The following is a 16,462-nucleotide window of genomic DNA, read 5'->3' as shown; positions in this document are numbered from 1 at the left end:
CAGACCACATACGTGGATGACACGTGGCCTGTCCTGGATTACCCCTGATGCAATGTGTTGTCCTTCTCAGGCCATTCACTCTATCGGTTGGCACCACGAAGGACGGCAGTTCATGTGCAGCCATTCGGATGGCAGTCTCACCGTGTGGAACGTAAAGAACCCAGCCAAGCCCTTCCAAGTCACCATTCCCCATGGTAAGAGGCCACAGAGTAAAGTATTCACACGCTATACCGGGGGTCTCCAACCTGCTGTGAAACTACAACTCCCAGAATGCCCAGTCAGCTTCCGGTTGCCAGGACATGCTGAGAGTTGTAGTTTTACTATAGAGCCCTGCCATATACAGTGTCATTGAGATCTCGGGAGCACTGACATCATCGCGGTTGTCGTCTGATGACTGGACTTGTCTGTCTCTATCACCGCCCTGATTGGTGGCCGGAGCTGAAAACATCTTGTACATGAAGCACGTGATGGGATTTGTATTGATTTCATATATAAAATGTGTCTATCGCCTCGTAGGGAAAAGTCAAAGAGACGGAAGGAAACATGAATCGTGTAAACCCATATTGAAAGTGGAATACAGAACATGTAAAAACAGGTAAGGCAGCGACGCAGCAGCACAGGCTGCAACTAATAACACTATTGGATTAGGGTATTACAAAATACAGGCCCCCACCTCGTATTCCCAGGTCCGGGAAGCTGAGATCTATACTGCTGTCTGCAGGGCCTTGTACTGTGTGCTGTGGATAGACTCCCAGGGTAATAGCAGGGCTCCCGTCCTCACTCACATGAATTGTGTCTCTCCAGGACTGGACTGCTGCGGGGTCACGGGTAACTGGCTATATCCGCCTCATTAGTTTATTTTATATGTAATGTTCATGTTACACAAGTTCAGAAAATTTCTTTAAGGGTTTAAGACATTTTCACATATATTACCCCTTCACTAAAAATAAGCCGCCACCGAAATGAATGGGTAACGACCGGGACGAGTCCTCCCTAGCAAGATCTGCTCCGGCTCATAGAGAGAGGTCCATATGACATTCATACAACCTGAGTTGGGCATACGGGCAGGGCTTGTCTTGATGTGGCACCGCTGCTTTACTAGTCCAGCTGCAAGATATTTAATGCAGTAACACACCCTTTGTCGTCTGGGGAAGTCACATTTAGCCACTCATTGACTATTTGAATGAAGGCCGTCCATGTATTGCACGAATGTTCCGGGTCCACCATAGAGGCCCCTGTGTCGGGGAGGGTCCTGAACGGGGGACCTCCTTCTTTAGTAGTAGGTCATATGGACAGGGACCGTCATTATAAGACAACAGCTTTCACGGGCAAGAAATATATTTCAGAATAAATTGCCGTCTTTGCCACGCCGTCTGTCCCCTGCTCCTTGATAAACTAGACAGTATAAGACGGGGTAGATGGAAGGGAGTAACACATGACCGCAGGATCAGACTACACAGGGTTTGTTTGTAGTCTGTAACCATGAAGACACATAGCTCTGCAGAGAAGCTGTGTACACAAAATGGAAGCAGATATTTCACTAAGACTTACTTACACAGTGGTTTTATTTTTTCATATTCATTGGAGCAATAAATTAGGGACCTTTTAACAGTCCGGATGCTCACTGGGATTGGGACTAGATGTGTCCTGTATCATGGAGCCTGGGCTTACAATAAGCGTGGTGATCCTGGCGCCTGCAGCAGCTTCAGGAACCGGTTACATAAGAAACATTATTTATAACTCCCCGGCTCGGCTCCGTGCAATGAACGTCTTCTATCAGGGATGAGGTGAAGTGGCCACACTGTGAAGAATTTATAGTGCACTTCTAAAGAGCTAAGATGGGCCTCACGCCTCGTCTCCGCTCAGAGGGATCAAACACTGAAGCCTTTTACCAATACCAGAAAGCCCTTTGTTGTGAAAAGCTTTTCCATCTGTATGAGCTCTTCATAAGCCGCGCTTCACCTGCGCCTGCCAGTCACACTGTGCCGAAACCAGGTTATCATCGCATGTACTCATCCAACTAGTCATGGTACTCAACTAGTCATAGGTAACACCAGTCCTACTAGTAATATTAGATACTCATCCAACTAGTCATGGTACTCAACTAGTCATAGATAACACCAGTCCTACTAGTAATACTAGATCCTCATCCAGCTAGTCATAAATAACACCAGTCCTACTAGTAATACTAGATACACATCCAGCTAGTCATAGATAACAGCAGTCCTACTAGTAATACTAGATACTCATCCAGCTAGTCATAGATAACACCAGTCCTACTAGTAATGCTAGATACACATCCAGCTAGTCATAGATAACAGCAGTCCTACTAGTAATACTAGATACTCATCCAGCTAGTCATAGATAGCACCAGTACTACTAGTAATACTAGATACTCATCCAGCTAGCCATAGATAACACCAGTCCTACTAGTAATACTAGATACTCATCTAGCTAGTCATAGATAACACCAGTCCTACTAGTAATACTAGATACTCATCCAGCTAGTCATAGATAACACCAGTCCTACTAGTAATACTAGATCCTCATCCAGCTAGCCATAGATAACACCAGTCCTACTAGTAATACTAGATACTCATCCAGCTAGCCATAGATAACACCAGTCCTACTAGTAATACTAGATACTCATCCAGCTAGTCATAGATAACACCAGTCCTACTAGTAATACTAGATACTCATCCACCTGGTCATAGATAACACCAGTCCTACTAGTAATACTAGATACTCATCCAGCTAGTCATAGATAGCACCAGTCCTACTAGTAATACTAGATACTCATCCAGCTAGTCATAGATTACACCAGTCCTACTAGTAATACTAGATACTCATCCAGCTAGTCATAGATAACACCAGTCCTACTAGTAATACTAGATACTCATCCAACTAGCCATAGATAACACCAGTCCTACTAATAATACTAGATACTCATCCAGCTAGTCATAGATAACACCAGTCCTACTACTAATACTAGATACTCATCCAGCTAGTCATAGATAACACCAGTCCTACTAGTAATACTAGATCCTCATCCACCTGGTCATAGATAACACCAGTCCTACTAGTAATACTAGATCCTCATCCAGCTAGTCATAGATAACACCAGTCCTACTAGTAATACTAGATACTCATCCCGCTAGTCATAGATAACACCAGTCCTACTAGTAATACTAGATACTCATCCAGCTAGTCATAGATAACACCAGTCCTACTAGTAATACTAGATACTCATCCAGCTAGTCATAGATAACACCAGTCCTACTAGTAATACTAGATCCTCATCCAGCTAGTCATAGGTAACACCAGTTCTACTAGTAATACTAGATACTCATCCAGCTAGCCATAGATAACACCAGTCCTACTAGTAATACTAGATACTCATCCAGCTAGTCATAGATAACACCAGTCCTACTAGTAATACTAGATACTCATCCAGCTAGTCATAGATAACACCAGTCCTACTAGTAATACTAGATACTCATCCACCTGGTCATAGATAACACCAGTCCTACTAGTAATACTAGATACTCATCCAGCTAGTCATAGATAACACCAGTCCTACTAGTAATACTAGATACTCTTCCAGCTAGTCATAGATAACACTAGTCCTACTAGTAATACTAGATACACATCCAGCTAGTAATAGAAAACACCAGTCCTACTACTAATACTAGATACTCATCCAGCTAGTCATAGATAACACCAGTCCTACTAGTAATACTAGATACTCATCCAGCTAGTCATAGATTACACCAGTCCTACTAGTAATACTAGATACTCATCCAGCTAGTCATAGATAACACCAGTCCTACTAGTAATACTAGATACTCATCCAGCTAGCCATAGATAACACCAGTCCTACTAGTAATACTAGATACTCATCCAGCTAGTCATAGGTAACACCAGTCCTACTAGTAATACTAGATACTCATCCACCTGGTCATAGATAACACCAGTCCTACTAGTAATACTAGATACTCATCCAGCTAGTCATAAATTACACCAGTCCTACTAGTAATACTAGATACTCATCCAGCTAGTCATAGATAAAACCAGTCCTACTAGTAATACTAGATACTCATCCACCTGGTCATAGATAACACCAGTCCTACTAGTAATACTAGATACTCATCCACCTGGTCATAGATAACACCAGTCCTACTAGTAATACTAGATACTCATCCAGCTAGTCATAAATTACACCAGTCCTACTAGTAATACTAGATACTCATCCAGCTAGTCATAGATAACACCAGTCCTACTAGTAATACTAGATACTCATCCACCTGGTCATAGATAACACCAGTCCTACTAGTAATACTAGATCCTCATCCAGCTAGTCATAGATAACACCAGTCCTACTAGTAATATTAGATACTCATCCCGCTAGTCATAGATAACACCAGTCCTACTAGTAATACTAGATACTCATCTAGCTAGTCATAGATAACACCAGTCCTAATAGTAATACTAGATACTCATCCAGCTAGTCATAGATAACACCAGTCCTACTAGTAATACTAGATACTCATCCACCTGGTCATAGATAACACCAGTCCTACTAGTAATACTAGATACTCATCCACCTGGTCATAGATAACACCAGTCCTACTAGTAATACTAGATACTCATCCAGCTAGCCATAGATAACACCAGTCCTACTAGTAGTACTAGATACTCATCCAGCTAGTCATAGATAACACCAGTCCTACTAGTAATACTATATACACATCCAGCTAGTCATAGATAACACCAGTCCTACTAGTAATACTAGATACTCATCCAGCTAGTCATAGATAACACTAGTCCTACTAGTAATACTAGATACACATCCAGCTAGTAATAGAAAACACCAGTCCTACTAGTAATACTAGATACTCATCCAGCTAGTCATAGATAACACCAGTCCTACTAGTAATACTAGATTCTCATCCAGCTAGTCATAGATAACACCAGTCCTACTAGTAATACTAGATACTAATCCAGCTAGTCATAGATAACACCAGTCCTACTAGTAATACTAGATACTCATGTAGCTAGTCATAGATAACACCAGTCCTAATAGTAATACTAGATACTCATCCAGCTAGTCATAGATAACACCAGTCCTACTAGTAATACTAGATACTCATCCACCTGGTCATAGATAACACCAGTCCTACTAGTAATACTAGATACTCATCCACCTGGTCATAGATAACACCAGTCCTACTAGTAATACTAGATACTCATCCAGCTAGCCATAGATAACACCAGTCCTACTAGTAATACTAGATACTCATCCAGCTAGTCATAGATAACACCAGTCCTACTAGTAGTACTAGATACTCATCCAGCTAGTCATAGATAACACCAGTCCTACTAGTAATACTATATACACATCCAGCTAGTCATAGATAACACCAGTCCTACTAGTAATACTAGATACTCATCCAGCTAGTCATAGATAACACTAGTCCTACTAGTAATACTAGATACACATCCAGCTAGTAATAGAAAACACCAGTCCTACTAGTAATACTAGATACTCATCCAGCTAGTCATAGATAACACCAGTCCTACTAGTAATACTAGATACTCATCCATCTAGGTCATAGATTACACCAGTCCTACTAGTAATACTAGATACTCATCCAGCTAGTCATAGATAACACCAGTCCTACTAGTAATACTAGATACTCATCCAGCTAGCCATAGATAACACCAGTCCTACTAGTAATACTAGATACTCATCCAGCTAGTCATAGATAACACCAGTCCTAATACTAGATACTCATCCAGCTAGTCATAGATAACACAAGTACTACTAGTAATACTAGATACACATCCACCTGGTCATAGATAACACCAGTCCTACTAGTAATACTAGATACATATCCAGCTAGTCATAGATAACACCAGTCCTACTAGTAATACTAGATACTCATCCAGCTAGTCATAGATAACAGCAGTCCTACTAGTAATACTAGATACTCATCCACCTGGTCATAGATAACACCAGTCCTACTAGTAATACTAGATCCTCATCCAGCTAGTCATAGATAACACCAGTCCTACTAGTAATATTAGATACTCATCCCGCTAGTCATAGATAACACCAGTCCTACTAGTAATACTAGATACTCATGTAGCTAGTCATAGATAACACCAGTCCTAATAGTAATACTAGATACTCATCCAGCTAGTCATAGATAACACCAGTCCTACTAGTAATACTAGATACTCATCCACCTGGTCATAGATAACACCAGTCCTACTAGTAATACTAGATACTCATCCACCTGGTCATAGATAACACCAGTCCTACTAGTAATACTAGATACTCATCCAGCTAGCCATAGATAACACCAGTCCTACTAGTAATACTAGATACTCATCCAGCTAGTCATAGATAACACCAGTCCTACTAGTAGTACTAGATACTCATCCAGCTAGTCATAGATAACACCAGTCCTACTAGTAATACTATATACACATCCAGCTAGTCATAGATAACACCAGTCCTACTAGTAATACTAGATACTCATCCAGCTAGTCATAGATAACACTAGTCCTACTAGTAATACTAGATACACATCCAGCTAGTAATAGAAAACACCAGTCCTACTAGTAATACTAGATACTCATCCAGCTAGTCATAGATAACACCAGTCCTACTAGTAATACTAGATTCTCATCCAGCTAGTCATAGATAACACCAGTCCTACTAGTAATACTAGATACTAATCCAGCTAGTCATAGATAACACCAGTCCTACTAGTAATACTAGATACACATCCAGCTAGTCATAGATAACACCAGTCCTACTAGTAATACTAGATACTCATCCACCTGGTCATAGATAACACCAGTCTTACTAGTAATACTAGATACACATCCAGCTAGTCATAGATAACACAAGTACTACTAGTAATACTAGATACACATCCAGCTAATCATAGATAACACCAGTCCTACTAGTAATACTAGATACACATCCAGCTAGTCATAGATAACACCAGTACTACTAGTAATACTAGATACTCATCCAGCTAGTCATAGATAACACCAGTCCTACTAGTAATACTAGATACTCATCCACCTGGTCATAGATAACACCAGTCCTACTAGTAATACTAGATACTCATCCACCTGGTCATAGATAACACCAGTCTTACTAGTAATACTAGATACACATCCAGCTAGTAATAGAAAACACCAGTCCTACTAGTAATACTAGATACTCATCCAGCTAGTCATAGATAACACCAGTCCTACTAGTAATACTAGATTCTCATCCAGCTAGTCATAGATAACACCAGTCCTACTAGTAATACTAGATACTCATCCAGCTAGTCATAGATAACACCAGTACTAGTAATACTAGATACACATCCAGCTAGTCATAGATAACACCAGTCCTACTAGTAATACTAGATACTCATCCACCTGGTCATAGATAACACCAGTCTTACTAGTAATACTAGATACACATCCAGCTAGTCATAGATAACACCAGTACTACTAGTAATACTAGATACACATCCAGCTAGTCATAGATAACACCAGTCCTACTAGTAATACTAGATACACATCCAGCTAGTCATAGATAACACCAGTACTACTTGTAATACTAGATACTCATCCAGCTAGTCATAGATAACACCAGTCCTACTAGTAATACTAGATACTCATCCAGCTAGTCATAGATAACACCAGTCCTACTAGTAATACTAGATACTTATCCAGCTAGTCATAGATAACACCAGTCCTACTAGTAATACTAGATACTTATCCAGCTAGTCATAGATAGCACCAGTCCTACTAGTAATACTAGATACTCATCCAGCTAGTCATAGATAGCACCAGTCCTACTAGTAATACTAGATACTCATCCAGCTAGTCATAGATAACACCAGTCCTACTAGTAATACTAGATACTCATCCAGCTAGCCATAGATAACACCAGTCCTACTAGTAATACTAGATACTCATCCAGCTAGTCATAGATAACACCAGTCCTACTAGTAGTACTAGATACTCATCCAGCTAGTCATAGATAACACCAGTCCTACTAGTAATACTATATACACATCCAGCTAGTCATAGATAACACCAGTCCTACTAGTAATACTAGATACTCATCCAGCTAGTCATAGATAACACTAGTCCTACTAGTAATACTAGATACACATCCAGCTAGTAATAGAAAACACCAGTCCTACTAGTAATACTAGATACTCATCCAGCTAGTCATAGATAACACCAGTCCTACTAGTAATACTAGATTCTCATCCAGCTAGTCATAGATAACACCAGTCCTACTAGTAATACTAGATACTAATCCAGCTAGTCATAGATAACACCAGTACTACTAGTAATACTAGATACACATCCAGCTAGTCATAGATAACACCAGTCCTACTAGTAATACTAGATACTCATCCACCTGGTCATAGATAACACCAGTCTTACTAGTAATACTAGATACACATCCAGCTAGTCATAGATAACACAAGTACTACTAGTAATACTAGATACACATCCAGCTAATCATAGATAACACCAGTCCTACTAGTAATACTAGATACACATCCAGCTAGTCATAGATAACACCAGTACTACTAGTAATACTAGATACTCATCCAGCTAGTCATAGATAACACCAGTCCTACTAGTAATACTAGATACTCATCCACCTGGTCATAGATAACACCAGTCCTACTAGTAATACTAGATACTCATCCACCTGGTCATAGATAACACCAGTCTTACTAGTAATACTAGATACACATCCAGCTAGTAATAGAAAACACCAGTCCTACTAGTAATACTAGATACTCATCCAGCTAGTCATAGATAACAGCAGTCCTACTAGTAATACTAGATACTCATCCAGCTAGTCATAGATAACACCAGTCCTACTAGTAATACTAGATACTCATCCAGCTAGTCATAGATAACACCAGTCCTACTAGTAATACTAGATACTCATCCAGCTAGTCATAGATAACACCAGTCCTACTAGTAATACTAGATACTCATCCAGCTAGTCATAGATAACAGCAGTCCTACTAGTAATACTAGATACTCATCCAGCTAGTCATAGATAACACCAGTCCTACTAGTAATACTAGATACTCATCCAGCTAGTCATAGATAACACCAGTCCTACTACTAATACTAGATACTCATCCAGCTAGTCATAGATAACACCAGTACTACTAGTAATACTAGATACACATCCAGCTAGTCATAGATAACACCAGTCCTACTAGTAATACTAGATACTCATCCAGCTAGTCATAGATAACAGCAGTCCTACTAGTAATACTAGATACTCATCCCGCTAGTCATAGATAGCACCAGTCCTACTAGTAATACTAGATACTCATCCAGCTAGTCATAGATAACACCAGTCCTACTAGTAATACTAGATACTCATCCAGCTAGTCATAGGTAACACCAGTCCTACTAGTAATACTAGATACTCATCCAGCTAGTCATAGATAACACCAGTCCTACTAGTAATACTAGATACTCATCCAGCTAGTCATAGATAGCACCAGTCCTACTAGTAATACTAGATACTCATCCAGCTAGTCATAGATAACACCAGTACTACTAGTAATACTAGATACATATCCAGCTAGTCATAGATAACACCAGTCCTACTCGTAATACTAGATACTCATCCAGCTAGTCATAGATAACACCAGTCCTACTAGTAATACTAGATACTCATCCAGCTAGTCATAGATAACACCAGTCCTACTAGTAATACTAGATACTCATCCAGCTAGTCATAGATAACACCAGTCCTACTAGTAATACTAGATCCTCATCCAGCTAGTCATAGATAGCACCAGTCCTACTAGTAATACTAGATACTCATCCAGCTAGTCATAGATAGCACCAGTCCTACTAGTAATACTAGATACATATCCAGCTAGTTATAAGAAAAACATACCTGAAGCCAACTAGTTATATAATATACAAATCAAATTAGACAGGGTAGGTGCTAAATCAACTAGTTATAGATTATGATAATTTTTCTAGTAATAGCAGATACTATTCCAGCTAGTTATAACATACATGACTCCGACTCCAACCAAGCAATAGGAAAGGTTGAAATCCAATCTCTGTACCCCCTATAGCAGATTTGAGGGATGGTCTTCCCGTCACTATAGACATGAGATTATCGAGGAGATCCTCTGACAATAATTCTATGTCTTTTTATTTTAATGATTGCCGATGATAATTTACATTTGGCGTTTTTGTCAGCGCCCATTAGTACCAGAAGGCTCCATATAGTAGAGCAGGTCCACAGGTGTGTTGGGTTGTACCGCAGGTTTCCTTTCCACTCGGTTGTCTACCCTTCCCCCTATGTGAGTAATCAGTGTTTATGTCTCCTGTTCTTCCAGTGAACCCTTCATTATCTTCTCTGGAGGATTGTCCTACGACAGTAGGAGACCAAGTCTGACCATCATGCATGGCAAGGCAATCACCGTGCTGGAGATGGACCACCCCATCGTGGACTTTTTAACACTTTGTGAGACACCTTATCCAAACGGTAAGAGAGAAGTCTGCTGCTAAACCTGATGTGTCCCTCATGATGTGGGAGACGTGTTTCATGTGTCAGTATTCATCATGCCACTGATCTAACCGTAGGACGCGAATGAGTAGAAGTCATATTTAAAGGGATATTGTAATATGTTTATATTCACTAGCAGAAAAAACAAAACTCCTTCAGGTGGGTGCCCAGCAAGCCGTCATGATCCAAAAAAATCCTGCAGCACTCCAATGAGAAATGTGAAGAAATGTGAATTATTATTGAGAAAACACAGCAAAGCGCAACGTCTCAGTCCAACATCAGGCATTGTGATACATAATCCACAGTGGTTCAATAGTGTGCGTCTGATACATATAATCAACCTCATTATAATAATGATAAAGTGTATAAAGTCCAATAAAGTGTGTTCAAATCATTTATAAGGTATCAAAAAAATTTATATTAATACAAAAGGTGAAAAGTGACGCATGAAACATAACAAATCGATACAAGCGAATATCAGGCAAGAAAATCACATGATTACAAGTCATTCAATAATCTACAGACGGGTTGGAAATGAAGGCTGCGAGACCCCCCACCAATCAGGAACCGGACGCCAAATTCATGTTATAATGAAATAAACTGATGTTCTATATCCAGTCCAAGTCATCAATGTTCAGCGTTCACCAATGTCACACGCGCACGCATCAAGGTGGCGAAACCGGAAGCGACGCATACGACTCGTTACAAGACGAAATTACAGACGTCTTAACGAAAGGGGAATCGAAAGCGTCATGTTGCTAAGCGACCTGGTGCCCAATGCGCATGTCAACGATCTTCTATCAATAGGAAATAAAAACCTATAGAATCCCATAGCAGCGATTGACTTATTTAAAATAGAAGAACCCAGTGCAAGGTTTGACATATTAAATAATTCATTCAAATCCTGATGTCCCGGACCAACACAATAGGAAAAGAGGGTGAAAAAAACACACAATAAGCATGAAGTGTGCGCCGTGTATCAGCTGGATGTATGAAGACATCATTGGCCGTACCCCATTATATCATAAATCATAGGGGCTGCTTATAAAGAAAACTCTTCCCATATGTGTATACGTGTGACATTGGTGAACGCTGAACATTGAGGACTGGATATAGAACATCAGTTTATTTCATTATAACATGAATTCGGCGTCCGGTTCCTGATTGGTGGGGGGTCTCGCAGCCTTCATTTCCAACCCGTCTGTAGATTATTGAATGACTTGTAATCATGTGATTTTCTTGCCTGATATTCGCTTGTATCGATTTGTTATGTTTCATGCGTCACTTTTCACCTTTTGTATTAATATAAATTTTTTTGATACCTTATAAATGATTTGAACACACTTTATTGGACTTTATACACTTTATCATTATTATAATGAGGTTGATTATATGTATCAGACGCACACTATTGAACCACTGTGGATTATGTATCACAATGCCTGATGTTGGACTGAGACGTTGCGCTTTGCTGTGTTGGCTCAATAATAATTCACATTTCTCATTGGAGTGCTGCAGGATTTTCTTTGGATATATATATATGTGTATATCAATAGATTCTAAATATAATATAGACAAAGAAATGTCACTTCTAATACTCAGCTTGGTTTCTTGGTCTGTTGAGATTTTCTATCCTTGCTGTATCTGGGCTTATGAGTCCAGGAGTCCGGCGCCCCCCCCCCCCCCATCTCAGCCAGTGATTGACGGCCTTCCCTGCCACACGCTCACTGGTGGAGACAATAATGGAGATCCGGAATTCAGTAGGATCTGACGGGCACCTGACTATAGCCATGTAGTGACCGTATACACACACCCGGAGCTTGGCTGGAAGGAGAGGCCCCTTGTTAGGTCTGGATACCGCGCTCCGTGCATATAATGGCCTCATCCTCAGCTTGTAATAGATTTATAATCGTTGTTTCCTCTCTAAGTAGCTTTGCTCTGATCACTCCTATAATTGCGATTATCAATGTTTGTTCCCCTAGAATTCCAGGAGCCGTACGCGGTCGCCGTGCTGATGGAGAGAGACTTTATCGTGGTGGATCTTACCCAAAGCAAGTAAGAGGCGTTCTGCCCGTCATTGTGGCCAGCGGCATCTTATGCTGTGAAGTCACGCCATGCAATAAGGGTTGTCGTATCTCTAACAAGGGCAGACAACTTTTATGTCAGGGACTGGTCATATCGGAGCCGGGTGCTGATAGGGGGCTGCACAAAAGTGGTCCCCGATTATTCCATATTCATTAGTCTCTGAACTGAAATCTAAAACCAGAGCAATCACATAACAGATTTTCTGAATGATTAGTCCTGTTAACGTTGTTACCGAACACCCATATCACTCCTGGGAACAGTAACTCCCCCTCACAACTAAAGGCGATTTCCGAGCACGTAAAATGCATTAAAGATATTTATAAACACTAAAAATAATGAACTTCCCAATATACTTACCTTTTTATTTTGGGATCCATTCCTGTCACTGCTGTCCCCTCCCCCTCCTGTTTACTGACCGATGTAATGAATGTTACCATCTAATATTGCAGTGTGTGTGTCACTGACCTCTCTTGTGTTGCAGTGTGTATATCACTCTCTTGTGTTGCAGTGTTTATATCGCTCTCTTGTGTTGCAGTGTGTATATCACTCTCTTGTGTTGCAGTGTTTATATCGCTCTCTTGTGTTGCAGTGTGTATATCACTCTCTTGTGTTGCAGTGTTTATATCGCTCTCTTGTGTTGCAGTGTGTATATCGCTCTCTTGTGTTGCAGTGTTTATATCGCTCTCTTGTGTTGCAGTGTGTATATCGCTCTCTTGTGTTGCAGTGTTTATATCGCTCTCTTGTGTTGCAGTGTTTATATCGCTCTCTTGTGTTGCAGTGTGTATATCGCTCTCTTGTGTTGCAGTGTTTATATCACTCTCTTGTGTTGCAGTGTGTATATCACTCTCTTGTGTTGCAGTGTTTATATCGCTCTCTTGTGTTGCAGTGTTTATATCACTCTCTTGTGTTGCAGTGTGTATATCACTCTCTTGTGTTGCAGTGTGTATATCGCTCTCTTGTGTTGCAGTGTGTATATCGCTCTCTTGTGTTGCAGTGTTTATATCGCTCTCTTGTGTTGCAGTGTGTATATCGCTCTCTTGTGTTGCAGTGTTTATATCGCTCTCTTGTGTTGCAGTGTGTATATCGCTCTCTTGTGTTGCAGTGTTTATATCGCTCTCTTGTGTTGCAGTGTGTATATCGCTCTCTTGTGTTGCAGTGTGTATATCACTCTCTTGTGTTGCAGTGTTTATATCACTCTCTTGTGTTGCAGTGTGTATATCGCTCTCTTGTGTTGCAGTGTGTATATCGCTCTCTTGTGTTGCAGTGTTTATATCGCTCTCTTGTGTTGCAGTGTGTATATCGCTCTCTTGTGTTGCAGTGTGTATATCGCTCTCTTGTGTTGCAGTGTTTATATCGCTCTCTTGTGTTGCAGTGTGTATATCGCTCTCTTGTGTTGCAGTGTGTATATCACTCTCTTGTGTTGCAGTGTTTATATCACTCTCTTGTGTTGCAGTGTGTATATCGCTCTCTTGTGTTGCAGTGTGTATATCGCTCTCTTGTGTTGCAGTGTTTATATCGCTCTCTTGTGTTGCAGTGTGTATATCGCTCTCTTGTGTTGCAGTGTGTATATCGCTCTCTTGTGTTGCAGTGTTTATATCACTCTCTTGTGTTGCAGTGTTTATATCACTCTCTTGTGTTGCAGTGTTTATATCGCTCTCTTGTGTTGCAGTGTGTATATCACTCTCTTGTGTTGCAGTGTTTATATCGCTCTCTTGTGTTGCAGTGTTTATATCGCTCTCTTGTGTTGCAGTGTGTATATCGCTCTCTTGTGTTGCAGTGTTTATATCACTCTCTTGTGTTGCAGTGTGTATATCACTCTCTTGTGTTGCAGTGTTTATATCGCTCTCTTGTGTTGCAGTGTGTATATCGCTCTCTTGTGTTGCAGTGTGTATATCACTCTCTTGTGTTGCAGTGTTTATATCACTCTCTTGTGTTGCAGTGTGTATATCGCTCTCTTGTGTTGCAGTGTTTATATCACTCTCTTGTGTTGCAGTGTTTATATCACTCTCTTGTGTTGCAGTGTTTATATCACTCTCTTGTGTTGCAGTGTGTATATCACTCTCTTGTGTTGCAGTGTGTATATCACTCTCTTGTGTTGCAGTGTGTATATCGCTCTCTTGTGTTGCAGTGTGTATATCGCTCTCTTGTGTTGCAGTGTGTATATCGCTCTCTTGTGTTGCAGTGTTTATATCGCTCTCTTGTGTTGCAGTGTTTATATCGCTCTCTTGTGTTGCAGTGTGTATATCACTCTCTTGTGTTGCAGTGTTTATATCGCTCTCTTGTGTTGCAGTGTGTATATCGCTCTCTTGTGTTGCAGTGTGTATATCGCTCTCTTGTGTTGCAGTGTTTATATCGCTCTCTTGTGTTGCAGTGTGTATATCACTCTCTTGTGTTGCAGTGTTTATATCGCTCTCTTGTGTTGCAGTGTGTATATCGCTCTCTTGTGTTGCAGTGTGTATATCACTCTCTTGTGTTGCAGTGTTTATATCACTCTCTTGTGTTGCAGTGTGTATATCGCTCTCTTGTGTTGCAGTGTGTATATCGCTCTCTTGTGTTGCAGTGTTTATATCGCTCTCTTGTGTTGCAGTGTGTATATCACTCTCTTGTGTTGCAGTGTTTATATCACTCTCTTGTGTTGCAGTGTTTATATCACTCTCTTGTGTTGCAGTGTTTATATCGCTCTCTTGTGTTGCAGTGTTTATATCACTCTCTTGTGTTGCAGTGTTTATATCGCTCTCTTGTGTTGCAGTGTGTATATCGCTCTCTTGTGTTGCAGTGTGTATACCACGCTCTTGTGTTGCAGTGTTTATATCGCTCTCTTGTGTTGCAGTGTGTATATCGCTCTCTTGTGTTGCAGTGTGTATATCGCTCTCTTGTGTTGCAGTGTTTATATCGCTCTCTTGTGTTGCAGTGTGTATATTGCTCTCTTGTGTTGCAGTGTGTATATCACTCTCTTGTGTTGCAGTGTGTATATCGCTCTCTTGTGTTGCAGTGTGTATATCGCTCTCTTGTGTTGCAGTGTGTATATCACTCTCTTGTGTTGCAGTGTGTATATCGCTCTCTTGTGTTGCAGTGTTTATATCGCTCTCTTGTGTTGCAGTGTGTATATCGCTCTCTTGTGTTGCAGTGTGTATATCACTCTCTTGTGTTGCAGTGTGTATATCGCTCTCTTGTGTTGCAGTGTGTATATCGCTCTCTTGTGTTGCAGTGTGTATATCACTCTCTTGTGTTGCAGTGTTTATATCGCTCTCTTGTGTTGCAGTGTGTATATCACTCTCTTGTGTTGCAGTGTGTATATCGCTCTCTTGTGTTGCAGTGTGTATATCACTCTCTTGTGTTGCAGTGTTTATATCGCTCTCTTGTGTTGCAGTGTGTATATCGCTCTCTTGTGTTGCAGTGTGTATATCACTCTCTTGTGTTGCAGTGTGTATATCGCTCTCTTGTGTTGCAGTGTTTATATCGCTCTCTTGTGTTGCAGTGTGTATATCGCTCTCTTGTGTTGCAGTGTGTATATCACTCTCTTGTGTTGCAGTGTTTATATCGCTCTCTTGTGTTGCAGTGTGTATATCACTCTCTTGTGTTGCAGTGTGTATATCGCTCTCTTGTGTTGCAGTGTGTATATCACTCTCTTGTGTTGCAGTGTTTATATCGCTCTCTTGTGTTGCAGTGTGTATATCGCTCTCTTGTGTTGCAGTGTGTATATCACTCTCTTGTGTTGCAGTGTGTATATCGCTCTCTTGTGTTGCAGTGTTTATATCGCTCTCTTGTGTTGCAGTGTTTATATCG

General features: G+C 40.6%; 1 protein-coding gene across 8 annotated transcripts in view; it reads left to right on the top strand.

Moving 5' to 3' along the window:
• The window catches only part of STXBP5L (syntaxin binding protein 5L), a 310,211-nt gene that overhangs the window by 191,671 nt on the left and 102,078 nt on the right, over positions 1-16,462 (top strand). For all 8 annotated transcript variants that reach the window (XM_075854716.1, XM_075854714.1, XM_075854718.1 and 5 more), the window contains exons 8-11: positions 71-194; positions 517-595; positions 10,422-10,570; positions 12,574-12,646. In XM_075854716.1, the coding sequence (XP_075710831.1) occupies positions 71-194; positions 517-595; positions 10,422-10,570; positions 12,574-12,646 (425 nt within the window). The remainder of the gene's footprint in view (positions 1-70; positions 195-516; positions 596-10,421; positions 10,571-12,573; positions 12,647-16,462) is intronic.

Source organism: Rhinoderma darwinii, chromosome 2, assembly GCF_050947455.1.
Source record: "Rhinoderma darwinii isolate aRhiDar2 chromosome 2, aRhiDar2.hap1, whole genome shotgun sequence".
Taxonomy (NCBI): domain Eukaryota; kingdom Metazoa; phylum Chordata; class Amphibia; order Anura; family Rhinodermatidae; genus Rhinoderma; species Rhinoderma darwinii.
Note: the sequence above shows the minus strand (reverse complement) of the source record. Positions and strands in the feature narration are given on the sequence as shown.